Consider the following 25623-nt stretch of genomic DNA (forward strand, 5'->3'; position numbering starts at 1 on the left):
GATACTCTTGATTTGCACTAGTGTACATGAGATCTCTTTTCAGGAGTGGCACTGATTTTGCTTGTCTCTACTTTGTGTTGTGGACTTGTGTTAAAAGCAGATCCTCTTGGGAGATCCGGAGTCACCAGCTCTCAATACCTTGGGAGCTAAATCGAGCATCTTTTAGTGTTAAGTCCCTGGGAGAAGGAAGCTACTGTTGGGATTCAAAAGCCAATGGGAATTCCCAATTATAGCCAGTATTCTGAAACTATAGTTTTACACCTTTACCCTCTGCTAACTATTCGGGAACTATTTAGAGTTCCAGTCTGTGTCTTCCCTACTCTTCTGTGTTTCTGTATCCATTGTGTCTCAGTGGATAGGGGATGTTTAGAAAAGTGTAGGTAGATGTCTCCTTCTTAATTTGATTTTTGCTACCATAAGTCTATTCTTAGATGGATTTCCATTCACCCTATCTTGCCACAAAACAGTGCCCAATTTCACACCCATTTCTATATGCTCTTCAGTTCCACTTCAGCTACTGTTCCTCCACACAAATGAGTGCGTCACTAATAAGATGGGTAATATAGATAAGTAGAAGATAAGAGTCAATTAGCTTCTTATAAGCATAGAGAAACGTGGATTTCAGGAGGGTTGGTAAAGGCCACTGAAGTGGCAGCCGGTAATATTTGCTGTGCATTGAGCACAAGGCATCCAAGATACTTTAGCACCCACAGAACACTCACCGTGGCTCTCCAGCTGCTACAATTATAGGATGAGTCATGTATGTCACACAGCATGTGGGTCACAGAGGTATGAGCTGTGACTAGAAGAAATGCCTTTGGAGACCTGGTTGGTTGTCAGGTACTCCCATCCCTGCTATCACTGCTAGGAAAGTTCAAGCTTGCCTTTTCATAGCAATATGAGCTAAGTTATAGCTGCGAGCATGGGAAATTCATTTTCTGCAATGAACTATCAGCCCTTTCCGACATAAAAGGAGCTTTGTGTAGCAACCTATAAATTCTGAGATAATATTATCTCAATGCTGTGATCATCCAAGTGCTTAATTTATCTCGACTATGATTTTTTTAAAGAGAGTAGGCATTATGCGTTCCCATTGATTTATTTCTAAACAATTGAACAGTAATAATGGCCATTTTCTGCAGCGAATTGTAGGTCCCATTTTCATCCCCCCCACTGTAGTGATGAGAGCTGGTCGTCTTCAGTGAACTTGTTCAAACCAAGAGTGGCCAGATTTGGGACTATTTTACATACTCTTGAGAAACCTGGGATTTATTTCTGCCCTCTTCTTTCAGAGTCAGAGACTCAGCCTTTTACAAGAAATGTATCTAAGCATTTCATTGACAGGCATCTTTGGGAGCAAACACTTCAGCATGTTAGTCCACCTCAGCTATTGTGCTGGATCCAAAGATGTAATAAACATAATAAAATTAATAAATGTAATAAAATTTGTAGAGCATTAATCAAAAATAACATTGCTTATTTATTTCTGTTGCAGGGTTTCATTAGACTGGACATGTCAGAGTTCCAGGAAAGGCATGAGGTTAGTAAATGGCCCATCTGTATTCCCAGAGACTGAAATTCTAGTTTAATAAGTAATTTAAACAAATCATGTCAATTGCAACTCTCTCTCTTCCCTCCACCTGCCATCACTGCCCTGTGAGAGGCTGAGCACCTTCTTAGCTCCCATTGAAGGCAACAAGCACCTGACAGGTCTTGTGCCTTAGCATGAGATCTAATCATGAGAGAGAAATCGGGGGAGTGGTGAGTGTGCTCAGCGTCTTTCAGGATTAGGCTCCTGGTCTCCAGGAACTGAGAAGTGAATATTGCAAATAGGGATGCCAGGAGAATAGCAAAAGCTGCGGTCCCAGCCATGGCTCTGCTCCCAGCTGTGGCTTGGCCCCTGGCATTGGCCCCCTGCCACACCTCAGCATGCAGCCCCAGCCTCCAGCCATGACTCTGTTCTTGGCAGTGGACAAGCATGTGTGGGAAAGGGGGAGGCATGGGAGAAAAAGTTTAGGCACTACTGCACTGGAGTGTAAAGTGCCAAGGCAGAGCAGAGCCAAGTCAAAGGAAAAGCTTGATAACTAACTACATGCATCCTATATTTTGGTGCCAGTGGTCTCAAGAGCAAGAGTATTGGAATAGTTGTGTTCAGGAAAGAATCCTGTCCAAATGTATGTGATCAGCCATGTTGTAAGTAATACCCCCTACTTGAGAAGAGCACTTGGTGAGACTGGGCATCCTCTGAAAGGTTCATACATCCCTAGGAATGAGAGGGGATTGACTAAATTGAGGAAGAGGTGCTAATAGATTTTTAGTATACAGATGATACAGCATCCCAGCAAACTTGTGTAGCATCTTGGACAAATACCATGTCCACCATTTGGAAGAGAAGCAGACCAGCTGGGTTAATAACAGATCCCAGAGACTCAGGGTATGTCTACACAACAAAATCTGAAGACAGCTAAAACAGGGAATAGTACCAGTGACAGCAGTGCATTGTGGAATTCAGAGCTGACTTGCAAGCTGAGGATCCATGCTGGATCTATACTTTCCTCACTGAAGCCAGAGCTACACAGCTATTGTTACGCACACTGGGTGGATTCTAGTCAGCATGGATAGTTTGTGCACAGCTGTTGCTGTGTAGGCATAATTTGTGTGACCCAATGCAGGGTTTTAGGAATGAGTTGTGCCTGTGAGAAGCACTGCTAAAACGGTTTTTAAAGCTGTTGCAAACAGAGCAAGAAGGTCTGATGGTACTAAAAATTTCAGGCTGGAAAGAGTAATCTATAAAGAGTGTACAGTGTTTTACATAGGCTCCCTTTCTTTCTCCTGACAGCTGTAGATGGCTTGCAGATCCTTATAGGTGGTAAATAGAGTGAGGTACTGGGAGATCCTGAAGAGTGTGAGTTAGGGCTAAAGAGGAGGCTAGTAACAGAAGCAGCTACATCCTTAAACAGTGTGCAAGAAGGAAGGAAAACAAAAAGGGTCTCATTAACTCAAACTGCAGAGGATGGTCCGTGGGTCACGAGAGGGCACCTACGACATTTGAGAGACAACCTTTCATAGAACAGCCTGCTAAAGCTAAGGTCTCTATTGAAAGTTCCAGAAAATAAAGGAAAAGCCCCAGGTTGGGATTGTCAGTTTTGGATGCTAACGGCTCTGTGCATTTATTTCTGTGCACGTTCCCATCTTGTGCTCAGAGTGGAGAAAGAACTCTGATATGCAGCGCCCTTGGTTACATCATGTAACTCCTTTGCTAGACTGTGAGGAGGGACAATAACAATGCTTAACTATCACAGAGGGCAATTGTGAATCTCAGTGTGATTGCTAAGCATGTTGAAATCCATAGAAAAGAGGGCTAGAAAATGGGCTGGATACTGCTATTTACTGGAAAGCATCGGAAAGAAAGAGATCTAGAGATGGAAACCAGAAGAATGCTCAGAGACAGATTTGAGAGAGTTCTGTAAAGAAAAGTCAGGGCAGAGAAGGGCAAAGGAAGAACAAGTTTTTCAGGCAAACAAAGATCAAGAGGTCAGTGCCGGAGAATACAGCATTAAGGAACAGCGTGGGGAATCGGACACTGTTGATGGCACTGCTAAAACAATCGGAATGACTAGACTGCCTTCAGCCACATTCTGACCGCTGAGTGGGAGCCTCGCACCTGTGGGGTAAAATGTAGCACTCTCAAAACAGGAAGGGAGGGCCAATCAAGGGCCAGAAGAAGATGTGCATTTCTCAGGAAGAGGAGCAGAAAGTAAGGATCGAAGCTCTCCCGAGGCTGATGGGTCTGTGCAAAATACTCTACAACTGGCAAAAAGCGGGCATCAGCCTCTGTATGAGGAAGTACTGTGGTCAGTTCAAAGGATGGACCTAGGTTGGCTTTTTTCCTCCAGATTTCCTGTATTGTCCTGGATAGGCAGGAATACTGAAAGGGAACTGTGGTTGGTAAATGCAGTTATGTCAGGTGGCAGCATGGGCAAATGAACATAAGGACACAACTGTTATTCGCCAGCACAAAGCTAGTTTGCAACACATTTTTCATACTGCTGGGCCATTTCCTTGTTCCAGAACAAGAAGTTGTGAGTTTTCCCTTTCTCAAGCTACATGTTTTAAGGGTTTGTTATCTGAGCACCCACCCTCTGAAAGTCAGGCTTCCTTAATGTGTCTTAAGTTGTGCACCCAAAATCACCAGGTGCTTTTTAAAATCTTGGCCAAGATACTGGCATTATAGTGAGTAACCAAAAGCTGTGTCTGAATAGTCTTCTCCTAGCATCAGAGAAATACTTCCATTTATTACTGAAGTAGAAAGAGCAGATATTTTTGTTATGATTTTTTTCAGTGTATTTTATTTGCAGAATTCCTTTGTATTTTTCCATGCTCTGATTCCCAATTGGTCCCCGCAGCTGGGAGTGAGAAGAGGCTCCATCTTTCGTCGTCTCCCTGAAACCTGTTCACATTCTTGACCAATCTGAAGTCTCTGTTTCCTCTCCACACTTTCAATTTTCCACTGAAGCAACTAGCTGTCCCCATTTCTCACACGTCCTGCTCTGGAAGTGTTGTAACTGATATTAAAGGAGACCAGGAAGATGATCATTAAAGAACCCCCGGTACTTTTTTTTGACAAGAATAGAAATGAGCTAGTGTCATCTGGCCATAATCTCTCTGTTTAAAAAGCCTATTCATGGTTTGAATTTAAAGTCATTTAGTTCTCAGCAAACTGAGGTGTAAATCTACAACGCATCAGCACTTACTGGCCATGTAGACTCACTGCGATTTCCATGCCAGGGTCCACATGGCCAGGTAGTGCACAGCAAACGAGAGCATTGTAGAGTTACGTCCTTGCTGCATGCTAACTGGTACATATAGACGTTTCTTTAGGTTCGAATGTCCAAGGCTGTGAATGAGCTATTACCGAGTATGTATTGCTCAGCAGTCGCTGTGTTGCATGTATCTAACTGCTTATCCAGGTGCATGTGGGGCACTTGGAGAATGAAAGATGCCAGCCCTGGTGGAGATATAACACATATCTTATGTTAAAAAATTAGTGGTCATTAGCTCCCATATAATCAGAGGAGCGCCTCCCAAGCATTCACACGTCACCTCTTCAATGCCTTGTTTTCAATCTCTTCCTCTTAGGTTGCCAAATTTATTGGCTCCCCACCAGGCTACGTTGGCCACGAAGAGGGCGGGCAGCTAACCAAGAAGCTAAAGCAGTGCCCAAATGCTGTGGTCCTCTTCGACGAGGTTGACAAAGCCCATCCGGATGTTCTCACCATTATGCTGCAGCTATTTGACGAAGTAAGTCGGGTCTCAGCGTCAGAGTGTGAGCGTGTGCAGCATGAGAGCGATGGAGACCAGGGGCTGGCTGGTACAGCTAGCGCCTGGGTGTCTCAGTCTAGGCACCCCAAATCACTAGACACGTCTGAACCCCCATCTTTGTGTTCCAGAAACAGTGACCACACTGGGTCAGACCCATGGTCCAGCTAGCTCAGTATCCTGCCTTCCAACAGTGGCCTGAGCCAGGTGTCCAAGAGGGAATGAACAAAACAGGGCAGTCGTGAACTGATCCGTCCCATTGTCCAGTCCCAGCACCCTCCAGTCAGAGCCTAGGCCCTACGGCAGGGGTGGGCAACTTTTTGGCATGAAGGGCCACATCAGGGTTGTGCAGTTGTATGGAGGGCCAGATAGGGAAGCTAGCTGTGGCTCCCAAACAGGCAGGAATGGCCCAGCCCCCACCCCCTATCTGACTCCTTGCCTGTGCCCCAAGACCCTCACCCCCATCCAACCCTTTTGTTCCCCATCTCCTGACTGGCCCCCCAAGACCTCCGTCCCAACCAACCCCTCCTGTTCCCCACTCCAACTCACCTTTTGACCTCATCCAACCCCTCTGCCCCTAGTAAACCCACTCCATCCAACCCCCACTCCTGGTCCCCTTCCTCTCCATTAGAACCTACTACCCCTGGCCATCCTCCCCCCAGGACTCCTAGCCCCCAGTCCAGCCCCCCTGACCATCTCCTGGGATCCCTCACTCTCCATACAATTCCCCTGCCCTTCCCTAACCGCACTGCCTAGAGCACCATGGCTGGCGGTGCTACAGCTATGCCAACTGGTCGAAGCTCGCAGCTGCATCACCTGGAGCATCGGTGCTGATGGCACAGTGAGCTGAGGCTGTGGGGTAGGGAGGACAGATGGAGAGGAGCTGGGTAGGAACTTGGGGACCAGAAGGGTCCCACAGACCGGATGTGACCTGTAGGCCATAGTTTGCCTCCCTTTGCCCTAGGGACATCCAGAGCATGGGGTTGCATCCCTGAGCATCCTGGCTAACAGCCACTGATGGACCTGTCCTCCATCAGCTTGCCTGGCTCTTTTTTTTAACTTGTTTATACTTTTGGCCTTCACCACACCCCCTGGTAACGAGTTCAGCATGCTCACTGTGGGTTGTATGAAGAAGCGCTTCCTTATGTTTCTTTTAAACGTACTGCCTGTTAATTTTCTTCGTTGACCCCCTGGTTTTTGTGTTATGTGAAGGGGCAAATAGCACTTTCTTATTCATTTTCGTTGCATCAGTTGTGATCTTCTAGTCCTCTATCGTAGCCCCCCTTAGTCATCTCTTTCCCAAGCTGAATAGTTCCAGTCTTTTTAATCTCTCCTTGGATGGCAGCTGTTTCATACCCCTCATGTTGTTGCCCTTCTCTGCGCTGTTCCCAGTTTTAATGTATTTTTGAGATGAGGCAACCAGAACTGCGCTCAGTACAGGTGTGGGCATACAGTGGAGAAAACACCGAGTGAAATAGTTTTCCTGTGCAGATGCTGAGCAGTTAAGCCAGGGGTAGGGAACCTCCAGCTTGTGAGCCCTGCTTAATTTCATCCGGCTTGCGGCAAGATTCTGCACCACAGACCGGAAGCCCTGAGCTGTAGCTCCCCCGCCGGGGCTGAAACCATGAGCACTGGCTCATGCAGCTGTGGAGAAAGCTAAGGTCAGGCTAGTCAGCTGTTCCTGCAGCCCCTAGTCACAGGGATGGGCAACCAGGGAAGCTCAGAGTCCACATGCAGCTGCCCCCTCAACATCAATTGGTTGGGAACCACGACCAATGGGAGCTGCAGGGGTAGAACCAGCGGGCATGAGCAGTGTGCACCACAGAGAGCCACCTGACCGCATCATGGCAGCTTCTGGGAGCTGGGAGGGGGGGGGAGAGCCTGCCTTAGCCCTGCTGCATCACCACCCAGGAGCCATCTGAGGTAAACGGTGCTGGCACCACTCGCCCACTCCCACACCCCAGCCCTGAGCCCCCTCCAACACTCCAAACCCCTCCCAGAGTCCACACCCCCACCCCAAAACCTGTCCAAAATCAGTACTCCCTCCCAAAGCCTGCACCCCCACCCCCAAACTCTGCCTCAGTCATGAGTCCCCTTCTGTATCCCTGCCATGAGCCCACTCCCACAGCCAAACTCCATCCCAGAGCCCGCACCCCCATTCCTGAACCTTCTGCCCCAGGTCAGGACTCTGTCCCGCACCCTAACTCCTTCCCAAATCCCGCACTTGCACCCCAGCCCTCTGGCCAAGCCCTGAGTCCACTCCCAGACTCCAAACCCTTCAGACCCAATCCAGAGCCCCCTCCTGTACTCCTCATTTCTGCCTCCTCTCTCCCAGAGCCTAGGGGAAGTCCCAGGCCTCTGCATACCCCTGCAGGGCTGCGCGTGGCCCACAACTGATTTTACTTGTGGGTCAGTGGCCCCAGATAGAAAAAAGGTTCCTTGCTCCTGAGTTAGACTGTACCCCTTTAACATAAGGCAGACAACCTAACCTCTCTTTAGCAGGAGCAAATGGATGTATCTCTGCACCATGCAGAGACACGCTATGGACTGAAAGGAGACTCAGGAGCCTGTTGAATCTGGCAGATACCGCCATCGATATTGTATAATGCTATTTCTTATTAAGGGCTTGTCTGCTTTCTGAGTCAGCCTGATTATGGTTATGATTGCTCGGGCTGTCTGTGATAGCATGTCCTGCGGCTGTTCTCCCTTAGCCATGCACACTAATCTGGCCCTAGTAATATTGAGAAGAGAGGGTATTGGCAGGAATCACAGACTCCCATTTTGCCTGGCATGTGTACTGTTTGCTCTTCAAGGGAGGGCTCTGCTCATTGTCTGCCTTTGGGCGGCATGGTTGCATCTGTATAAACCGATGGGAGGACAGAGATAAACGCCCTGTGTCTGTGAGGCAACTTAGTGCCTGGCAATGGAGCTAGACAAGTGTTATATGACTCCTGCATGGTAGATTGAGTGCACAACCTTATTGTGGGAGGTTTTTGAAGCTTCAATCTGTCCTAAGAGGCAAACAAACTTCAAACCCCCTTTTTTTCTTTTAAGGATTAATAACACAATTTTTTCTTGCATAGATCATCACGGCAGCAGCTAAATGTGAAATCAATTGCTGCACCACATGCTTGACAGGGCAATAACCTAAACGTTAATATCAAGCACCCTACGAGGATTTGTGTCATTGTGCTGGGTATCTGCTCTTGTGTACATAGCGGGGGTGGGGAGGCTGCCTTGAGACCTTGTTCTTTTTTGTTATTACTAAAGAAAATTAGTATTTTTGAAAGGTTCCTCTTTTAGTACCGTAGGAGGGACAATGATCCAGAGGAGATCAGTGCTCACAACCGTAACAATCGCCCCCCTGCGCAGGACACACACACCTGCGGCTGTCCCCTCTGGTTAATGCACTGCGTGTGGATATTGGACAGTAGCTGCAGTTGTGATCCCTCATCTGATCTGTCGGCACAATCCTGCTGTACCATACATTGCTCTCTATAGCTTAGTGAAGTTGCACTGTCAGTCTAACAACTCATCCACACACACAACCCCCAGCCCACACCCTTATTCTAGAGTAGGAGCGGGTAAGATACAGCATATGGGCCAGAAGAAGCCTTTCAGTCAGCCCCATGGCCCACCCCACCAGGACTCTCAGACACAGAGCAGCCAGCCGCATTGAGCCTTGGGCTGCGGCAGGCAGGGAGCCTGCCTGAGGGTCCTGTCCAGAAGCCTCCTAGGTAAGCACCTACTAGACAGAGCCTGCTCTCTACCCCCTCCCACATCCAATTCCCTGCCCCAGGTCACCACCCAAACTTTCTTCACCCTCCACTCATCCAGGTCACAGCTCGCTCACAAACCCTGCGCTCCCTCCTGCACCCTTCCCGCAGGCCGGAATCCTCTCCTGCACCCATACCCCCTCTCAGACCCTGCACCTCAGTCCTTTGCCCCAGGTCACCACCAAAACCCTCTGCACCCTCTTTCCTAGGCCAGTGTTTTTCAAACTGTGGGTTGCGACCCAGTACTGAGCTGTGGAATGTCGGGCGCTAGGTCTCGTTGCTGCATGGGGATCAGGTGACCAGTGGGTGGGCTAAGGCAGTTTCCTGCCTGTCCTGGCACTGTAGACTGTGCTGTGCTGCAGAAGCAGCCAGTAGCAGGCCCAACTTCTGGGAGGAGGGAAAGCGCACAAGGCTCCGTGCTCTGCCCCTGCCCTGAGCACTAGCTCCGCACTCCCACTGGCTGAGAGCCTGCTGCTGACTGCTTCTGGGGTGCAGCCTGGTCTGCAGGGCCAGGAGAGACAGGAAGCTGCCTTAGCCCCCCCGGCTGCACTGCTAACCAGGAGCCACTCAAGGGAAGCCCCACACTCTAATCACATGATGTCGGGTCGCAGACGTCAACAATTTTCTTCAACTGAGTCATGAGGAAAAAAAGTTTGAAACCCCCCTCCCTTACTCCCGCCCAAGGTCACCGCTCCCTCGCAGACCCTACACCCTCTGCTACACCCCTCCCTCAGGCCAGAATCCTCTCCTGCACCCATATCCCCTCCAGGGCTGTACACCCCAATCCTGGGTCTCAGGTCACAATTCCCTCCTTCACCCAAACTCCCTCTCAGACCCTCCTGCACTCCAGTCCCCGACCTCAAGCTCCGTTCTGCACCCAGCCTCCGTCCCAGACCCCATAACCCTTCCATAGAAGAGTGCAGCCCTTGACTGCTTCCAAAATCCTGAAGTTGGCCCCCATCAAAAATTATTGCCCACCCCTGCTCTAGAGTGATGACAATCATTATCAGTTTTCTGGTGACAGTTTCCTAACCCTCTGTGGCTAGTCCCCTCCTACACGAGTATTTATTTTTGTTTTCATCTGACTATTATAATAATAATAACATTTTGCTCCTCCAAATTATGCCTTCCCCCAATGAAAGCACTTGGCAAATACCAGTTCCCATTAACCCTCCCTCCCTGTCCTCCCGCTCCCTGTGAAGGGTTCATGGATACTATGCTACCTCTCTAGCACAGAGTTATTTCAGTGACACCCATAGCCACGCAGGACATTAGTCCAGGCTTCCTTTAAGCACTATCGCCATCTTGGGAAGAAGGGTTTGGCACTCATGTGTTTGAAATCTCCCCCATGCTTTTTGCAGCGTTCTGCAGTGTCACCGCACAACAGCCCTGTTGATGCAGTTTTTGGTGTTTGTTCTTGTTGAAGGGCAGGCTGACGGATGGGAAGGGAAAGACCATTGACTGCAAGGATGCCATCTTCATCATGACCTCCAACGTGGCAAGTGATGAGATCGCCCAGCATGCCCTGCAGCTCAGACAGGAGGCGCTGGAAATGAGTAGGAACAGGCTTGCCGAAAACCTAGGTAACCACCTCTCCTAGATATCCAATCCTCAAAGGAACCGTCTTCATCAAATTACCTCTGTACATCCTATGATGTGGAGTCATGTGCTTTGCCTCATAAGCCACAGAGCCTTTATTGGCAGGAACCTTCCAATGCTGGTCAATTGTGTATCACCAACTTCTGCTACCGTCACCACTTGGACCTTCCAGCTAGTTCCTCCTCCTAAGCCAGGCAAAGAATTCCCAGCAGAAACCGCAGCTGGAACTTGTAAATGTTGTGACCTCACTTCTGCTTTAGCCATGTGGCGGGCTTCCTTTTGAAATATACAAGATCACCGCTGGAGCTCTTGTACATTTCAAAGGCTCAGGCCCACAGGGAGCAGGAGGCCAGCGGGGAAGTCCCTGCTGGCCCCCTGTTCTCTGTGGGACTTCCGCTTTTGAAATGTACAAGAGCCCTGCCAGGCTCTTGCTACAGTTCAAAGGCAGAGGTACCCTTATAGACTAATTGAATAGTCGATGGAAATGCCATCGACTATTCGATTAGTTAATTAATCTAAATTTAACATCCCTAGTTAAGGTGGTGCTGTGGCCACCTCCCACCCTCCTTCCAAAGTTGGTGATGGAATTCTACTTTCATGAACCAATCTCTCCACCAGTATTTTTTCCACTTCTGTGTGCTCATCGCATTGAAGTTCTTCTGCTCAAGCTGTTAAAAACTCTTTGAGTTTCTACCTGGAGCAAACTGAAGGTCTTAGAAAGTCCTTTAAAGCTCCTTAGAAAGTCGTTTGTTTCCTTTGGCACCAACTCAGTGGGCAATTCTGAATAGGTCCCTTGTTCTTCCTGAGGTGAGCTGGTGTGCCTGCAGTTGGCACATGCTGCTGATTGTGCTGTCTGAGGCAAAGCATCTTTGGTTGCCAGTCTCAGGCAGGAGAGGACATACAGGCCCGCCACATGAGCTGCCCTACGTACGTTTGTGAAGCTAGGAACAAAGGACTGGAAGGAGCCCCCTAGGTCACTCAGTCCAGGACCTGGTTCTGTTGCTTAAATTTGGCTTCTAGAGAAGCACATTCTCAGCGATTCTGTTATTGAGGTAGAAGTGGCTACACACACTCACTGACTTCACTCTTGTTTGATGTCTGTTATTTGAATTGACCAGCTTTGTAAATTCTGTGTAGTGAAGGTCAGATCCTTGAGGCTCTGGCTGTCTATGACTCTTAGTCACCTTTTTTTGGGAGAGGGAGGTATTTTATCCCTACTCCCCACATGTTGGGCATTTGCCTTTCTTCTCAACACTGCCAGCCTCTGTGACTTATCCTTGTTTCTTTATACTGAGACCTCTTCAGAGATTCCCAGGCCATAGGGGATAACTGTGATCATTCAGTCTGACCTCCTGTGTAACAGGCCACAGAACTTCCCCCAGAATAATTCCTAGGACAGATCTTTTAGAAAAAAAATTCCATCTTGATTTTTAAAATTGTCAGTTATGAAGAATCCACCACTACCCTTGGTAAATTCTACCAATGGCTAATTAATCGCACCATTAACAATTCATGTCTTATTTGCAGTCTGAATTTGTCTAAGTGTTCAGCCACTGGATCATGTTAGACCTTTCTCTGCTAAATTGAAAAGCCCTTGTTAAATATTTGTTCCCTGTATAGACTGTAATCAAGTTACCCCTTCTCCTTCTCTTTGTTTAGTTAAATAGATTGAGCTCCTTGTATCTGTCACAATAAGGCAGGCTTTCTAATCCTTAATCATTTTCGTGGCTCTTTTCTGAACCCTCTGTAATTTATCAACATCCTGCTGATGGACTCCAAGAAGATCTCACCAAACTGAGTGATTGGGCAACAAAATGGCAAATTAAATTTAATGTGGATAAGTGTAAAGTAATGCACATCGGGAAAAATAACCCCAACTATACGTACAGTATGATGGAGGCTAATTTGGTTACGACAAATCAGGAAAGAGATCTTGGAGTTATCGTGGACAGTTCTCTGAAAACTTCCACACAGAGTGCAGCGGTGGTCAAAAAGGCAAATAGGATGCTAGGAATTATTAGGAAAGGGATAGAAAATAAGACCCAGAATATCTTACTGCCCCTGTATAAAACTAAGGTACGCCCACATCTTGAATACTGTGTACAGATGTGGTCTCCTCACCTCAAAAAGATATTTTGGCCTTGGAAAGGGTTCAGAAAAGGGCAATTAAAATGATTAGGGGTTTGGAACGGGTCCCATATGAGGAGAGGTTAAAGCAACTGGGACTTTTCAGTTTAGAAAAGAGGAGACTGAGGGGGGATATGATAGAGGTCTATAAAATCATGAGTGGTGTGGAGAGGGCTGATAAAGAAAAGTTATTTATTAGTTCCCATAATAGAAGAACTAGAGGACACCAAATGAAATTAATGGGTAGCAGGTTTAAAACTAATAAAAGAAAGTTCTTCTTCACACAGCGTGTAGTCAACCTGTAGAACTCCTTGCTAGAGGAGGCTGTGAAGGCTAGGACTATAATAGAGTTTAAAGAGAAGCTGGATAAATTCATGGAGGTTAGGTCCATAGAAGGCAATTAGCCAGGGGATAAAATGGTGTCCTTGGCCTCTGTTTGTCAGAGGCTGGAGAGGGATGGCAGGAGACAAATCGCTTGATCATTGTCTTCGGTCCACCCTCTCTGGGGCATCTGGTGCTGGCCACTGTCGGTAGACAGGATACTGGGCTGGTTGGACCTTTGGTCTGACCCAGTACGGCCGTTCTTATGTTCTTATCCTTCTTGAATTGTGAACACCAGATAGGATTCCTCAGATTCTTTTCTCTCCAAGACTGAGGCTCTTGTACAGATGGAATCTTTAAAGGGGAAATGGCTGACCTGTAATTCTGCCACAAGGAAATTATCTCAGAGGTTTCCCTCTCACCTACCCACCTGTTTCCCCTCCAAGGCTGAGGATCCAACTCTTCAGGGGGCTGCACTTTATTTAGAACTAGCTGGAGTTACCCGGTGTTACTCAGTCCCACTCCCCGCCGGCCGATTTGCTTCCCCCACTCCCACCCCAAACCATTGTTCTGTGGTGAGAGCTGGAGATGAGAGGTTCAGTATGCAGGCTACACAGGAGAGAGAGAACAACCCAGGCCCCCTCTCACCGCAGCAGCTTGGGGTCAGGGAAGAAGCTCCTGTCCATGGCTGCAGCAGCTGCAGCAGTGTGGCGGCGTATTGGGGTTTTCCCGTCTCCTGCACCTCCGTAATGGCACGGACAGACTCCACCAGCCAGTAGAACAGAGGGAGTTTATTGCTTCCCCAGGATACAGCACAGATGTAATCTGGTTACAGGGCAGGCCTAGGATGCCTCAGCCCTCCTTGAGACGGGGGAGCCTGGGCCCCTAAATCCCAGCCCATTGCCTAGGCTGCTTCCTCCATGATCCCAGACAGAAACTAACTCACTCCCAGCCCTGCCCCCAGCCAGGGCTCCACTCCCCTTCTTCCCATTGTTCCGCTCCCCGGGAGATAACTGGTCAGACAGGTTCGAAGCCCCCTTTGCATAATGACTCATCCCCTGCCCTGCTGGGCCGTGCTGCAGACAGAAGCCAGTGGAGGTCACTCACAACCCACTGCCCAGCATGGCAACCAGCAAGGTACCCCCCACTACGTCACAGTCCATGGCTGCAGCAGGCACAGCTGGGAGAGGGGTACATGTGCCCCAGCTGTGGGACACACACAATCTCTCTGAAATATATAGTAGATAGCTGTTCCTTTCTCTACCCCGCCCCCTGCTGGCCCAATGGGATTATAGCTGTCCCAGTCTCTTTGCTGCCTTCCTGTGGGCATTCAACAGTATAACTGTCCCTCCCTACTCCTTTTTCATTTTATGAGAAACTATTGAATTCCAGGCACATCCCATTGTCCTGGCACAACCAAATCCTTACATTGCTTTAAGTTATGATAAAAGGAAGCTGCATACCAAATTTGGTGGTCCTAGCTCTTACTGTTTGAGAAGATGGACTCATGGATGGTCAGACAGACGCATATTTCTAAAATATATTGTAAGGTCATAGCACCTGGGAATGCCAGTCACAGAGCAGAAACCCACTGTACCAGGCACAGAACAAAGGGACGGTCCCAGTTCCATAGATCTGACAGTGTAAACATAAGAGACAATGACAGGGGAGTATAAGGAAACAGTGGAACAGCATTACGCAGAATGATAGGTATTGCTCACAGCACACCAGCTGTAATGACTGTCCTCTTTAGTGTGGGCTGGTAATTGTTCTCAGTGCTTAGCTATCTGAGAAAAGATTAGTTTCTTTTTAAACTAAACTTTAAACTACTTTTTAAACTTTTTTATCTTAAGCTTTTTGGAGAAGTGACTTGCTCTTGCCACACATATACAGCACCATCATAGGTGGTCTTTCCAGGGAGAGCTTTCCTAACTAGGAAATCCAGTGGAAATGTCCTGAGAATTTGTCCTGAGTGATCTACTAAACACATGATGTGGAACTAACCACCCCAAACTCAGATTCATGAAGCCAACGACTTTAATTCTTCGTGCTGGCGATGTATATTTCTCAGCTTCTCTCTTTTTATACATATGCATTTTTTATCTTGAGTGGGAGCTGGCACAGCTCACTTCAGAGAGAACCTTTGATCTTCAGTCAAAATAGGTAAAAAACAAGGCACATTTGCAACTGAACTTTCAAGAATAACATTTTAAAATGCCAAGTGCCACCTTCTAAATGAGGAAAGAATTGAATTTTAATTTCTGGGAGATTAGTGCAGTTTACTGAGATAGCAACAATGAATGACAAGCAAGAGAGCTGTAAAATGTATTTTAGACTCTGAAGTCTGGCTGCAGTAGATTTTAATCTGCCGCCCTGTAATTGACTGACTTCTCAGCTTTGAGAGCTACTTGAATATTGTGGTGATGATGCCAGTGTCTTTCCTTCTGTCTGTGAAAATAGCTGGTGTTACTCCTGAAGCTGTGCGTGGAAGTTACCACCTTTGGGTATGTCTACACTACAAAGTTAGTTCGAACTAACAGACATTAGTTCGAACTAACTTTCATAGGCGCTACACTAGCGCTCTGTTAGTTCGAATTTAATTCGAACTAACGGAGCGCTTAGTTTGAACTAGGTAATCCTCATTCTACGAGGATTAAGCCTAGTTCGAACTTACTAGTTCGAATTAAAGGCTGTGTAGACCCTTAATTCGAACTAGTGGGAGGCTAGCCCTCCCCAGGTTTCCCTGGTGGCCACTCTGGCCAACACCAGGGAAACTCGTCTGCCCCCCTCCCGGCCCCGGACTCCTTAATGGGGCACGGGCTGGCTACGGTGCCCGTGCCAGGTGCAAGCCTGCCAGCACCCAACCAGCAGACCCTGCACCTGGCACGGATCAAGCCACCCACCCGATGCCCCCCAGCCCTTCCCCTCTTCCCGGGACCAGGCTGGCGGCTCCCGGGAGCTTGCCCGGGACCCCAAGAGGCGGGCACCCGCCTGGGCTAGTGCTGACATCGTGGACCTCGTCCACGACCTCCGCACTAGGCACAGGAAAGTGGCCGGCTAGGGCAGGAGAGCTGCCAGCCTGGCCACCCAGGAGCAGGAGTGCATGAAAATCAAGGTGGTCCACTGAGACCCCCGACCCTGAGACCTGAGTTTTGGCCGTACTGGGTCAGACCAAAGGTCCATCTAGCCCAGTAGCCTGTCTGCCGACAGCGGCCAACCCTACGGACCCTGGAGGGGATGCACCGAAGACAGTGACCAAGCCATTTGTCTCGTGCCATCCCTCTCCAGCCTTCCACAAACCTTGGGCAGGGACACCACTCCTACCCCCTGGCTAATACCACTCCATGGACCCAACCTCCATGACTTGATCTCACTTCTCTTTAAACTCTGTTCTAGTTCTAGCCTTCACAGCCTCCTGCAGCAAGGAGTTCCACAGGTTGACTCTTTGCTTTGTGAAGAACAACTTTCTGTTACTACTTTGAAGCCTGCTACCCATTCCTTTCCTTTGGTGTCCTCTAGTCCTTCTTTATGGGAACTAATGAAGAACTTTTCTGTATGCACCCTCTCCACCCAACTCCTGCTTTTAGAGACCTCTATCCTGTCCCCCCTCCGTCTCCTCTTTTCTAAGCTGAAAAGTCCCAGTCTCTTTAGCCTCTCTTCATATGGGACCTGTTCCCAACCCCTGATCATTTTAGTTGCCCTCCCCTCTCCCAGCTTCTCTCTTCCCCTCTCCCACCTCCTTTTCCCAGTCTCCCCCAGTTTTGTTCAATAAAGACAGATTCCATTTTGGAAGACATGTTATCTTTATTTTGTATATCAAGAAGAGGGGCTAGGGAAGGGTAAGTGGAAGGAGGTGAGGGAGGAATGGGGTACGCGCCCCTGATGGGGAGGACTGGGCTGGCTCTGCGGGTTTCTGGGGGTGGAAGCTCTCCTGCAGCCCCCCAATTGCCCCCTCTCTCCAGATGGCAGCCTGCGGCAAGTGCAGCCGGTCTGATAGCCGAGTGCTGTGATGTGCCCAGTGTGGGTACTCCGGGCAATCCAAGCCAGGACTGCTTTGCAAGCAGGGCACCCCTGAGAACTGTCTGTCCGGGGTGGGGGTCGGGACCGTTTAAGCACAGCCCTCGGCTAGCCTGACACAGCATCTCCACGCTCTAAGTCCTCCTCTGATGCCCTGCCGGCACTGCTTCCGGCCATCCTTAAGCCTGGTTCAGGGTCCACTTAATGTGGACATGCTAGTTCGAATTAGCAAAACGCTAATTCGAACTAGTTTTTTAGTCTGGATCCGTTAGTTCAAATTAGCTTAGTTCGAATTAACGTTGTAGTGTAGACGTACCCTTTGCTCTGTTTTGTTCAACCTTTATCTGACAAGGACCTGCGCCAAGGAAAAATGCCATTCCAAATTATTTGTTGTGTAGTTAAAATCCCCCTTGTCTTGCCAGCTCAAGGCTTATGTACCACATCTTACTACAAAATGTGTACAAGTACACAGTGGTCCTGGGTCTGTATCTAAAGGCCTTCCCGTCTCACTCAGCTTTCTCTCACCAAGCTTCCTCACCTCTCCTGCATAGCGAGCCCTCTGCCAGGAAAATACCTGCATCAGCGCATTTGGGCTCTGCTATAAAAAGAGGGGAGAGAGCACATTCCAGAATTCAGGGGGTGTCATAGAGAAGGCCTCCCATTTAAACTAGGATTTGATTAGCTTCAGTACCTCAGCTCACTGTGGCCCGTGGGTATCATGTGGGGAAAGTGGTGGTCATGAAGAGCTTGCACCATGTGGAGATTTGCAGCTGAAAACCAACAACTTCAGTTGTCCCTGGGCACCAGTAGCAGAACAGTGCCACCTTAGGGCCTTGCCTGCCCCATCTTTATGTGACTAATGGATGCCGGTGGTGCTACCCAGGTGAGTGAGGCTTTCAGGGTCTGGCCCTTAGACCAAATTCGATAGGACTTTCAAAAGATGCTTTCAGAAATTTTCCCTTGAGCATCTCTCACCCAAGCAATAGCTCAAAAAACGTTGCTGCATTAACTAATGTAGTTAACTCATTGAGAAATGAAGAGGGATTGTTTTAGGCCATAAACAGCTGATTGCTAAGTGCAAGTTTTGCTGTTTGTTAAAGAGATTTAAAAACGCGGAGCTGGGAAACTAGTGCATAGCATACGTCTGACTGATAAGGTGTGACAGCCGTAAGCATAACAGCACTAGACAGCAGGGTACTTTGTGTGTCATGTAATCAGCATCGGTCATGACATCTGATCCACTATCCATAGATAATGTGTGGAGGCCAGGCCAGGTCCTTTGTTATCTAAGAGGTCTCCTTTCAGAGGTGAGTTGAGAGCTCTTGGAGCTATGAGAGCAGGTACTGAGCAAGTACAGAGGGTCCCATGCAAAGTATCAACAGTGAGCTGAAGTCTCCTCTGGTTTATGCAGCTAGCGCAGGCTGGGTCCGTGGGTGCATGGGCTCCAAGATCTTGGTGCAGAAACAAACAGAGCCACCTGGTGTAATGAGGCTGTTGGTTCCGTGTGTTCAGCAGGCCTGGTGGGTCCCATGGAGTAGATCAGTGGGGATATAAGAATGTGTACCCCACTAATTCTTTGAGAAGCCAGTGGGCTTTGATCACAAGTAACGGTCCTGGCAAGCACAAAGCTGCCGGCAGGGTAGTACCCGTACATCCCTCGGGGCAGTGCATGTCTGTGCTTGTATGACAACTTCCTTGGGTCTCTTTTGCAGACTCTCCTGTAAAGCTTGGTCTTCCATTCCTGCCCAGTTCCTCACTCCTGTGCAAAGTGCCGTGTCCATCTGCTCTTGCAGAAATCGGTGAGACACAAGGCGCATGCTCTGCCCTCCTTAGACATTTATACACTGTGACTTTGTCTCCTTTCAGATGATGTCCAGATAACTGACAAGATAACCATCTCCAAGCAATTCAAGGAGAATGTTATTCGCCCGATCTTAAAGGTACAGAGGGGTTTATTCATCCCCGGGCCATTGTTGCTATTTATTTTCGATCGCCCAGAAGCATGCTAGACATGCAGTCTCTGCCTTGACAGCTTACAGTCTAGTGGCAGCCTGGGAGGGAAAGGACGAGGGTTATAATAACTTAGGGCTCTCCCCCATCCCAACCCTGGCCTGGCCTCTGGGCTGCTGCAGCAGAGGGAGGGGACCAGAAAAGCCCCTGGACAGGTCAGGGGAGAATTCCCCCAGTGCAGTCACTGCATAAAGCTGCCATAGCAGGGGGGGGGATAGGTCAGTGGTTTGAGCATAGGCCTGCTAAACCCAGGGTTGTGAGTTCAATCTTTGCAGAGGCCATTTAGGGATTTGGGGCAAAAATTTGTCAGGGATAGTACTTGGTCCTGCTGTGAAGGCAGGGGACTGGACTCAATGACCTTTCAAGGTCCCTTCCAGTTCTTGGAGATAGGTAATCTCCATTAATTTTAATTTATAATGTCATGGAGAGTCTGGGTGGGGCTGACACAGGGCTGGGCTGCCTAAGTGGCTGTGCCGGTTCCTGGAACAGCCCTGAATAATCGTGCTCCTTCTGACATCGCAGCAGGGGTGAGCTGCGATGGAGGGCTTGGGAGGAAGCAGGATCTAGGGTGTGGAATGAGAAGAGGGGAGGCAGGAGCCCTCGGAGCCACCAGGCCTGGGGTGAGGATCTTCTTGTTCACCCCCCGTTTTAATACAGCCAAACCTCAGGGAGAGGGTGAGCGTGGGCTGCGTGTGTGGCACCAGTTGGGGAAGCTGCTCACTCACGGTGGCCTCTGCCAAAGATGGCATCAGTTGGATCACGCTTGATCAGGTGGATAATGGACTCTCCTACCCCACTCGGGCTAACCAGCATACACAGGGCTACGGCCAAATTGAGGAGCAGAGCCTACGCCCAGTGCTGTGAAGAACACAGCAGTAACGTTACCTGCAGCCGTACAGCGTCGCACACCTGTCCAGGCACAGTCTCTCTCTCACATGCACACACCACCCCTGGTGCTGAGGGGTTAACTCACCGGAGGAGGTTCTGCTGCTGCCATGAGCAGTGAATGTATGCGAGCCGGTTAATGGATGGCAGCAGAACTCCCAATTGAATTACAGCCCAGTATTCAATCACCAACGTAAGGGCCGTGCACGGAATTGACATGTTCCAAATATATATATATAAACCACATGTAATGTGTCAGAATGACAAATTCTGGAGCTTAGCTTCTCTTCCTTGCCTCTTACGCTTCTTAAGAAGTTTCTAAGGCAACTCTGCTTGCTGCCGGACTGGTACTTCCGACAGAAACAAGGCACTTTACCTTCACTGCAGATGGCACATTCCTTGTGTAGACTTGGAATCAAATCACCGCTTGTCGACCAAAGTAGCATCAGATCAGAAGTTACAGATGAGAGATTTATTCTGGCATCGAGTCCGTTTCACTATTCCCAGAGAGTACCACTAGAGCGGCTAGAGTATGTTCTTCAGTGCTTCTGTCTGCTTTTCAATAGAGACAATTTCCATAGCACCATGTGCACACTGGAAGTTTCACTTGTCATAGGCAGATGCGTAGTCTTGTGCCACATTCTATTAATAACAACACTTAGCAATGGCACGCTGTGTTACGCTTCAGAGCACTGTACACACCTGGATGTATCCTCACAACCCACACGGGAGCAGGGCAAAATGAGACCAAAGAGCTTTGGGGCAATGTTTTTAAGCCTCCTCTAATTTTAAGTGCCCACCTTTTTGGGCACCCATCTTGAGCAGCTCAGAGCTTGATGTTTAAAGCAGCCACAGTTCTCTGATGTCAGCAGGAGGTGTAGTGCAGGAGACTCAGGTCAGGTCCTTAAAAACAGAGGCACCCCAAATCAGAGGCCCTAAGAGACTTGCACAGTCATACAAGTGAGTGTCAGAGCTGGACTTAAAACGTGTGAAATTTTCAGTCCCTTCCTGTGCTACTTCTAGACCTGTTAATTCCTCAGGTGAACCCCCAGCCTTGGTGTGTGAGATGCTCTCCGTAGTGGAGACCTGGCATTTCTGGTGCATGTGCTTGGCACGATGGTTGTTAGCCGCGCGTTGTGTTGTGGGAGGTGGTGTGAAGAGCTGCCTGGAGTCAGCCTGGCCTCCTGGGGATCTTGTAGTGCCAGTGGCTATCCAAAGTGCCCTTTAGCTCAGACTTCCCGCCTGCTGCTGCTGACCTTTGCCCTTTGTCATCTGCAGGCTCACTTCCGAAGAGACGAGTTTCTGGGAAGGATCAACGAGATTGTTTATTTTCTCCCCTTTTGTCATTCAGAGCTGATCCAGCTTGTCAGCAAGGAGTTGACTTTTTGGGCCAAGAGGGTAAAACCAGACTGTTACTTTGGGGTTCACCTTCCCTTTAATACATACACAGCAGGGGCCCTAAGCAGGCTTTAGTCCTATACCCTTCTTGTGCCAAAATGCACTAGTTCACAGGTGCTACCCCTCTCTCCTCCATGCACTTCCTGGACCTTATCAGAGTCACTTGCTGCTCTCCTTGCCCGTAGCTCTGAGTAGCAAGGCTTTTGGGAATGGAGGGGGCAGCATGCTGGGATTGTGGGTGGGGAATGTCTTGGGCGGTGGGCATGGAGTGTGTGTATTATGCATCATGAGAGCAGGGTACCTGGGCAGTGACATTATACACTTGTGTGGTGCTGGGCCCTCCAGGCCAGGCAGACCCTCATGACTTACAGCCCATAGTATACAGGTGCAGTTTTGTGTCATCAGGGCTCTGGCTTGGTGGCCACCTCTGTCCGTCCATGCTGGTGAGCCCTGCTCAGTGCAGCCGCGGCCTCCAGATAATCATGCTCTGAAGCAGAAGTTCAGCTGTGGCCAACGCAAGGGTTCGGTAGCATGCTGTGCCTTTCTCATCCCGCAGGCCAAAGTGAGACACAACATCACTCTGCTGTGGGACAGGGAGGTGATGGATGTGCTGGCAGACGGCTACAACCTGCACTATGGCGCCCGCTCCATTAAACATGAGGTACGGCATGATGACAAGAGGTGCTCCCTTGCCCTGTCCACCACTTTCTGCACCGATCAGCCCAGCCTTCCCCTCGTACACCAGCCCGCCCTCTGGACTGGCCTCGCGTGTCACAGGCCACCTTGGGAAAGGCTAGAGAGAGTCAGTAAACTCTTTGTACCCTTCCTGTGAAGAGCAGAAGCGTAGCTAAATTTAAATAAATTAATGGAGATTGCCTATCTCCGGAAGGGACCTTGAAAGATCATCGAGTCCAGTCCCCTGCCTTCAAAGCAGGACCAAGTACCATCCCTGACAAATTTTTTGCCCCAAATCCCTAAATGGCCTCCACAAGGATTGAACTAAACCCTGGGTTTAGCAGGCCAATGCCCAAACCACTGAGCTACCCCTCCCCCCCTAAGAGCGAGTAGCTCCCTCGGTGGCCATGAGTGTGAGGGAGAGAAAATAACGACAGGTATATCTGAAAACACACAGACACGCTCTCAGACCCAGACTCTCTCTTGGCCTTGCGTTTGTTTCTGCTCTGACACCACTGAAAGTCATGGAGAGAGTAGTTCGTTGAAGGTTGCTGGAGATAGGGCTCAAAAGCACCTGGAGCCTTTTGGTGCTTTCTACATGTACTGCATCTACCTGACAAAGCAGTGTTCCTTCGCTCCCCCCCCCCCCCCCAGCCCAGGCAAGCGTGGTTGGCCCCGATCCTGACAGCTAGCGGTGACAGTGGCCCATTAGAGATCACCTGCAGATGCCAGGTTGCCCCGACCCATAGGTGAGAACAGAAGGTTTGTTAAGGGCAGGTGTTTTGCATCCCACAGGTGGAGCGTCGTGTTGTGAACCAGTTAGCTGCTGCCTATGAGCAGGACCTTCTGCCCAGAGGCTGCACCTTGCGCATCACAGTGGACGATTCGGACAAACAGCTGCTGAAAACCAAGGACAGCACGTCCCCCGAGGAGGAGGAGAGGAAGGCCCCGACGCTGCGGCTGGAGATAGTCGAGAAGGACAGCAAAAGTCGAAAACTGGACATCCAGGCTCCCCTGAACCCTGATGAAATCTCCTTTATGTTGTAGCCATCGGGGACGCTTTGCACACCACGCTCAGCCACATGGCTGCTGGCTGGACGTGTCTGATTGTCCTGTCCTCAATAAAATAACTACAAGACACGGAATTCGCAAAATGGCTCATCCGTGAGTAAGGACAGTGGTGCTGGATTCCTGCCCCCAGACCTGCAGAATGAGGTTCTGGCAGGCAGCACTCCTTGTTTTGTTATTGAGTCTCCGAGGTAGGAAGGAGCCCAGGTCAGCTCTCCTGTGTCCACATTGAGTCGGGGGCCTTAACCTCCATCTGCATCACAGGCTAGAACTGTGGCCCTCCCCCAGTGACGCGCAAGACATGGAGCGGGGTGGATATATTGCTTTGTGGAAAGTTCCCAGCAGAGGAAGCACACAGGGCCTTTCAAAGAGGAAGTTCAGGCAGATTCCAAGTCAGATCAGCTGTAGCGAGTCTGGCGCTGGTAACAGTTTCTGGAGAGAATAAGGTTGCATGCGCAGCAAACTGCAGAATGTGTGAGGATGGCCCTGCAGCCGAGAGGAGCCATGTCGGATATGTAGCTGTGTGCCCTCCCCAACCTCACGGGCTGCAGCCAGATTCTTTAATTTATTCAATACAATCAGAACCCTCGCATAGCACTCTGTTTCCTAGCAAGGATGGAGGGAGAAGGAGCAGTACAGAGGGAATGGGGGTGTCCCCTCCCTTATGAACAGCGGGAGCAAGTATAATGATGGACTGTGGTAACTTACCTGTCTGTGAAACTCCTCCATCGCCTGCTTTCAAACGGGAACCGTGAATAAAAGGGACGCATTTCCGTCTTTCGCTTCTGGCCTGCTGAGATCATGGTGTAAACCCCATTATTGAACACTGATGCTGTTGCTCATGCTCCCGTCTCTCCGCTGCTGGCTAGATGGTCTCTGCTTTGCAGGTCCGCTTGCTGGCAAACACTAAATATCTCAGGGTTAACGTAAACATCTTTGCTGTCTGCAATGTCAGAGCTTAGAGCAAAGTTCCCCGGGCCAGACAAATTGAAAGATGCATTGTCTGTTACAAGTAAAAATTGGATTTGTTCCCTGAGTGATTGTAGGGTCTTCCCTCTGCAGAAGGTTTAACTCGATAGAGATGTCGCCATTCCTGCACTAGCTGAACCCTTTGCGTGCTGAGTGCCCTGCCCTGCGCCCCTAACAGACTCTCAGCTCTGTGCATTCAAGTCAACCCAGTCATTTTGTTTGGTGTCTATAGCCTGAGCCCCACTGGACTCTCCTTGCTTCAGTGGAGAGCTAAAACAGGCATGTACGCTAAAAGATCCTGTTGCACTTTTTGCAAGTATTGGGGGTTAGCTGCAGGATCCAATGGGACACAGCATTCTTCAATGCCTCTCTTAAAACCAGTTGCTGTTACGATCCGGCTGCATTTCAGTGATGGGTGAATGAATGATCCCTTTCTGGTATTTCCAGTCTATAAAACTCTTTGGGATGCTACCAGTGAAAGATGCTGTTTAATGGTAGGTCGTTCTTCTGCGTATAAAATGAAAGTAAAGCTGAGGAAGCCCTTCAAATAAATGATTTAAACAGGAGTCTTGGGCACATAAGGAATAGTAGACCTGGTGTCACAAATAGCACCACAGAGACGGGTGCAGTATAAGACTCTGAATGGAAAAAGATTGTCCGGTGGTTAAGGATTGGGACTTGAGAATGTTGAATGCAATTCCCAGCTTTGCCACAGACCCCTTTAGTGACTTTGGGCTAGGTCCTTAATCTCTCTATGCTTTGATTTCCTATCTGTAATTCCCCCTTCCTTTCATCACAGGGGTGTTGCGAGGATAAATACAAGGTGCTTGGGTACCAAAGTCATAGAGGCCACATAAAAACATGGAACAGAATAGATCCGGACCTTAAAAAATTGAATTTAAGACAGGCCAAAACTTCTGTGTCCCCATTCTTGAGAGGTGCTGTAGCTATGGGATGCAGGAGAGGCAGAAGGCAGCACCAAGTGATGGGTTCCAGTTTAGGTTGATTTCAAATGTGCAGCTGAATCAGAATTCAGGGCCAGTCCAGGCTATAGGAAACCAGCCAAATCCCCTGGGAAAGATCCTGTGATCGATGTATTAGCACGATCACAGGAGAAGTAAAACAGGAGAAGTAATTCTTTGACTCTACTCCCACACTAATTTGGCCTCAGCTAGAATATTGTGTCCAGTTGTGGGTGCCACATTTCAGGAAAAATGTGGGCAAATTTGAGAAAGCTCAAAGAAGAGCAACAAAAATGATGAAGGGTCTAGAAAACATGACCTATAAGGTAAGATTTCAAAAACTGGTTGCATTTAGTCTGGAGAAGAGAAGACTGAGTGGGGACGTAACAAAGTTTTCAAGTACATAAAAGGGTGTTACAAGGAGGAGGGAGAAAAATTATTCTCCTTAACCTCTAAGGATAGGTCAAGAAGCAATGGGTTTAGGTTGGACAAACTTC

The 25623-nt window shown here is 49.0% G+C and overlaps 1 protein-coding gene across 1 annotated transcript in view; it reads left to right on the forward strand.

Moving 5' to 3' along the window:
- Window positions 1-23972, forward strand: part of CLPB (ClpB family mitochondrial disaggregase) — a 134405-nt gene extending 110433 nt beyond the window's left edge. Inside the window, exons 10-16 of the mRNA XM_075919632.2 lie at window positions 1496-1540; window positions 5140-5301; window positions 10522-10678; window positions 19026-19099; window positions 21333-21452; window positions 22009-22113; window positions 22923-23972. Of these exons, the coding sequence (XP_075775747.2) occupies window positions 1496-1540; window positions 5140-5301; window positions 10522-10678; window positions 19026-19099; window positions 21333-21452; window positions 22009-22113; window positions 22923-23174 (915 nt within the window). The 3' untranslated portion in view covers window positions 23175-23972. The remainder of the gene's footprint in view (window positions 1-1495; window positions 1541-5139; window positions 5302-10521; window positions 10679-19025; window positions 19100-21332; window positions 21453-22008; window positions 22114-22922) is intronic.
- The last annotated feature ends 1651 nt before the right edge of the window (window positions 23973-25623 follow it).

The sequence above is a fragment of the Pelodiscus sinensis genome, chromosome 1, assembly GCF_052426305.1.
Source record: "Pelodiscus sinensis isolate ZL-2025 chromosome 1, ASM5242630v1, whole genome shotgun sequence".
In the NCBI taxonomy this organism is placed as follows: Eukaryota; Metazoa; Chordata; order Testudines; family Trionychidae; genus Pelodiscus; species Pelodiscus sinensis.